The sequence below is a fragment of the Nematolebias whitei genome, chromosome 12 (genome assembly GCF_014905685.2).
Source record: "Nematolebias whitei isolate Nwh7 chromosome 12, NemWhi1, whole genome shotgun sequence".
NCBI lineage: Eukaryota > Metazoa > Chordata > Actinopteri > Cyprinodontiformes > Rivulidae > Nematolebias > Nematolebias whitei.
The window spans coordinates 34,199,451-34,203,651 of NC_056509.1; the positions used below are offsets into that span (position 1 = coordinate 34,199,451).

The 4,201-nt window shown below is 35.7% G+C and overlaps 2 protein-coding genes across 2 annotated transcripts in view; one reads left to right on the forward strand and one right to left on the reverse strand.

Moving 5' to 3' along the window:
- Nucleotides 1-1,381, reverse strand: part of ak9 (adenylate kinase 9) — a 14,181-nt gene extending 12,800 nt beyond the window's left edge. Inside the window, exons 1-6 of the mRNA XM_037685472.1 lie at nt 1,265-1,381; nt 1,130-1,193; nt 1,010-1,062; nt 833-929; nt 525-637; nt 176-343 (exon numbers count right to left, since the gene is read on the reverse strand). Coding sequence (XP_037541400.1) covers nt 176-343; nt 525-637; nt 833-929; nt 1,010-1,062; nt 1,130-1,193; nt 1,265-1,381 — 612 coding nt within the window. The remainder of the gene's footprint in view (nt 1-175; nt 344-524; nt 638-832; nt 930-1,009; nt 1,063-1,129; nt 1,194-1,264) is intronic.
- A 650-nt stretch (nt 1,382-2,031) lies between these two features.
- The window catches only part of fig4a (FIG4 phosphoinositide 5-phosphatase a), an 82,392-nt gene continuing 80,222 nt past the window's right edge, over nt 2,032-4,201 (forward strand). Inside the window, exons 1-3 of the mRNA XM_037685473.1 lie at nt 2,032-2,057; nt 2,182-2,281; nt 3,625-3,723. Coding sequence (XP_037541401.1) covers nt 2,219-2,281; nt 3,625-3,723 — 162 coding nt within the window. The 5' untranslated portion in view covers nt 2,032-2,057; nt 2,182-2,218. The remainder of the gene's footprint in view (nt 2,058-2,181; nt 2,282-3,624; nt 3,724-4,201) is intronic.

Genomic DNA, 4,201 nt, shown 5'->3' on the forward strand with positions numbered 1-4,201 from the left:
ATATATATATATATATAAACACACACACACATACATATACACATACTATATATAGTACTAAGCTAGTTTTTTCTGAGCAGATAAAACCAGAAGGAACAGCACAAGATTTGTGTTTTTTTAAGCAAATGTAGGAAGAATTTGGGTACTTTGTGGTTAGATGTTTCACTCTAAGCACCTGCTCCTCCTCTTCCTCCTCCTCCTCTTTGTTCACTTCCTGATCCTTGTTCTTCTCCTTCTTGATGAACACTTCTTCATGTGTCCACTCCTCTCTGTTACACAGCTGTCCTGTCACTGGGTGCTGCTTCAGACCAGACAACCTTTGGACCAAGTCCTTGCCTGCACACTGGCAAAGGACAGGGACTGGTTAGCTTAGAAATAACTTTCTTAATCACAAAAAAAAATCTGTTGCTATAAAAAACTGACTGAAAAAAGTATATTTCTTCCTTAAAGCAATACAAAAAACAGAAACATTTGTGACAACTAAATGCATTTTTGGAATTTTAATATTAGAATATGACAATAACCTTTATATTAATGATGAAATCTGGTGATAGTTTTAGGTTTTTGATCAGTTCAATCTGATCAGGGATCTTCAGGGACTTCTCTGACATGAATGGCAGGCAGCTCAGAACATAACCTGTATACAAAAAGCAAATGATAAAACTGGCAGAATGTATATTATATTTTTCTTTTTAAAGACACATTGCTTTGCTGTTTTTGCAAACAAAACCATTGAACTCATTCTGGTTATCAAATCTCTAATCAAACTCTTCAAACATGCACTGGTTGTTTTCTGTACGTCAAAGTCTGATTAATTACGTTCATAATTTACCATAGTGCTCAATATCGGGTGCGTTGAGCCTGGCAAGAATCAGCGACAGCACTAAATCTTCAGGTATACTTTTCCCCTCAGATAAGATGCTCAAGAGCTGAAATGTATATTTTACTATGAAGACATTAAAACACATAGCAGAACATATTTCTGTGAAATGATACATGTTTCACTCACCTCTAGGCCTTCCTTTGTTTTGTTTTTTATGTGCATGTTGAGCACTTCAGTATCTGTAACATTTTGAAAGGAACTTTAACTGTGCACAATATTAAAAAAAAGTTTCCAAAAAGTACTTACCATCAATTAGTATACATTTCCAAGATTTGGATATGGTTTTGGCCAAGGTGGATTTACCAATACCCTGTAACAAAATAGATAGGGAGTCTATATTTAACTAGTCACTCACTGTAAACTAATAGTGTGGAGTCCTACCGGTTTTCCAAGAATTATGAAGCAGGTAGGTTTAGCCAGAAGAGTGTCTCTCTCAGCTTCGTCCTCTATTAAATTGTCCACCAGACCGTCCATTTCAGCGTGTCCAACGGCAGCCATTACTCGATCAAAACTGACAATTTCTTTCTTGAACTGCAGCTAATCAACTTCAAACCGTCAATTACAACTCCAAAGTACTCGGTATTTCTCATAGGCATTCTAATATTACATTTTAATCCAATTAACTCGATATTAAAGAGACGGAGAGTAAACAAGCATCAGTTACATCGGTCTGGTTTCAGGGTAACCTCATAATTCGAATACGGTTGCCATAGCAACTCACAAACTCAAGAGGCCTGTCTCCTCCCTCCTCGGTATTTACCTACAAAGTTACAAGTTTACGCGGGCACTTTTTTTTTTTTTTAATGGAGCTTCAATGAACACCTAAAGGCGCCCTTGAATGAAGAAAACCAGAAACAGGAATGTAAAGAGAACATAAACTGAGTAGTGCTTTTTTAATCGCGCTTTTTAAAAAAAATCCTGAGCTTTTTTGACTTAGCGAGGCACCGTATCAGCTGATAACTCGTTCATGACAGTCACCTGACTACAGTCAATTCATGTTACATGTTCCCGAATGCTAACCAAGCAGACTTAAATGAGCCTGTTTTAATATACCGTACATTAAAAGCTTAAAATTTAAATAGCCATTTAGCTCCTAGCGGCCATGCTAATTACAAACGCGCGCGACAGTTTACGTCGTTGCAGCTAGCTAGCTAGCTGGCTAAAGTTACTACTGGTGAGTACATTAGCTAGTTTTATCTAGAGTTCCAAGAATATTTGAATTAATGGAGTGCAATTACGCTCTTTTGTGTTTACAATGTAAAGTTTCGGATTGACATATATTTACATTTACCTTGTAGCTCTTGCGTCGTCTCGTCGGGGACTTTTGTCAGTAAAATGCCTCAAGCTGCAGCTATCATCAGTGGGATCCAGAGGATGGTTCTGTATGAAACCAGAGCAGTAAGTCCATTCGATCTTATTTAAATAATGTTTCAAAACAACTTTACTGTGCAAATAAGGTCATTTTCATTCATCCCTTGAGCTAAATGCCTTTGTATGACAAAAGAGAAAAATATGCTTTTATGTTTTCACGAGGCTTGGAATTAAGTGAACATGTAATTCTTTTGTATTGAATGTTAAAAGCTATTCTGAATTAGTGCCTAAAATAAATGTATGATTGGCACATGATTGGCATAAATTAGAGCAGTTAATTAGCATTGATCATAGGCACCCTAATAGGCTTTTTTTCTTTTTTATATTGGTAGGATGCTGATTATTCTAAGAACATTTAAGCCATGATGTCTGCAAAAAAAAAAAATAAAAAAAATAAAGCAGTGATGACTTGAGTATTTGTCTTCTAACACTAGATGGCAGCAAAGGTTAGATTGCAAAAATCAAACGCATTTTGTGATGTGAAAGTTTGACAGTCTTAACAATTAGACTTCACCAAAATGCATGGCCTTAATGTGTTTTACATATTTCTTTTAGTGATTTGATTTAATATTGCTACAAGAACAGTAGGAATCTTCTTGTTTTAAACAATCTTTCAGTGTGTCCTGATAATCCAGGTAGAAAAATCAGCAGTTTAGACTTCAATCACAAGTTTGAAAATGAAAGGTGTGATCAGTGTGGCTGATTACAAAAACTCTTAGCCATAATGCTACGAAACACTTTTGACACAAATTATTATAATGTGTTAGATAACTCACTTAGCAGTGGACCTTGCAGCTTTTATGGAAAAGAAAAAGGCTCTGTAGGATACTGGGAGGAGTGGAACAGGACAAAATGGTTGTGATGGTTGCAAACTGTACCGATACATAATGTTCCAATTCACCATTTTTTTGTGGACTAAAAGTTGTGGGCTATTTTGCAACCATGTGTGAGAAAAATAATGACAATGAAAGAAAGGAGGCGTGAAAAGAAGGCTTCAGCTTGATAAGGAAAATATTAGATTGTAGTCTTGTGATCAAATATGTGCTGTGCTTTGGTGTATTTTGGACCAATATATCTCTGATATTAGTTGCTATTTGTGATTAAATACCGTATGTTTGCCTTAAATGACTTTTTTCTGTGTGATGTGACAGACACTCAGTCTTATATGTGTTGGATATTGAGGAGAAAAATGTTGGTGATTGTTTAAAACAACTAACTAACATGATAACCTTTCTCGCCACTTATCTTGAACTTTTGTATTTAATTTATTTGCTTTCAGTCAAGTACACACTTATAAGTAGTTATAAATGTATCATGAAGTAGACTTGTGTAATTATCTCCAAATTGCGTGATTATTATTTTTTTTCCAGAGGTATTTTTTGGTTGGGAACAATCATGCACAAACCAAACACAGAGTTCTAAAGATTGACCGCACAGAGCCCAAAGACCTGGTGATCATCGACGACAAGGTAAGCTGCGACTTCACTCCAAACCTTGTGCAGTGCCAATGTATATGCTTATGTAATACCATGCAGTGCGCCTAAGAGGACGCTGTTCAGTCACTGAGCCTGCCCTGAGTGCATTGTCCAGCATCTCAATTGCTTTTCTTCACCTCTGTTCATTACCAGAGTCTATGAGCTGGATGTTGATTTGTTGATTTGTGTAGTAGTTGATTATAATTATGTTTGTTATTATGAATCATAATATGCATTTGAGTGGTGCATCACTCATATGCATATTATGATGCATCACTCAAAGCATTAAATCTCGCATGTATTACAAAAATACCTGGAAATGACATTTGTTTTCGTCTTTCAGTATTGTTATTATTTGACACACGGTGAGGAAATTGTTGACCAAGTTTAAACATTTCGCAAGTATCTGAATTTGTAAATAATACATCCTGTTTTATTCAAGTACAAGTATCTGAATTTGTAAATAATACAT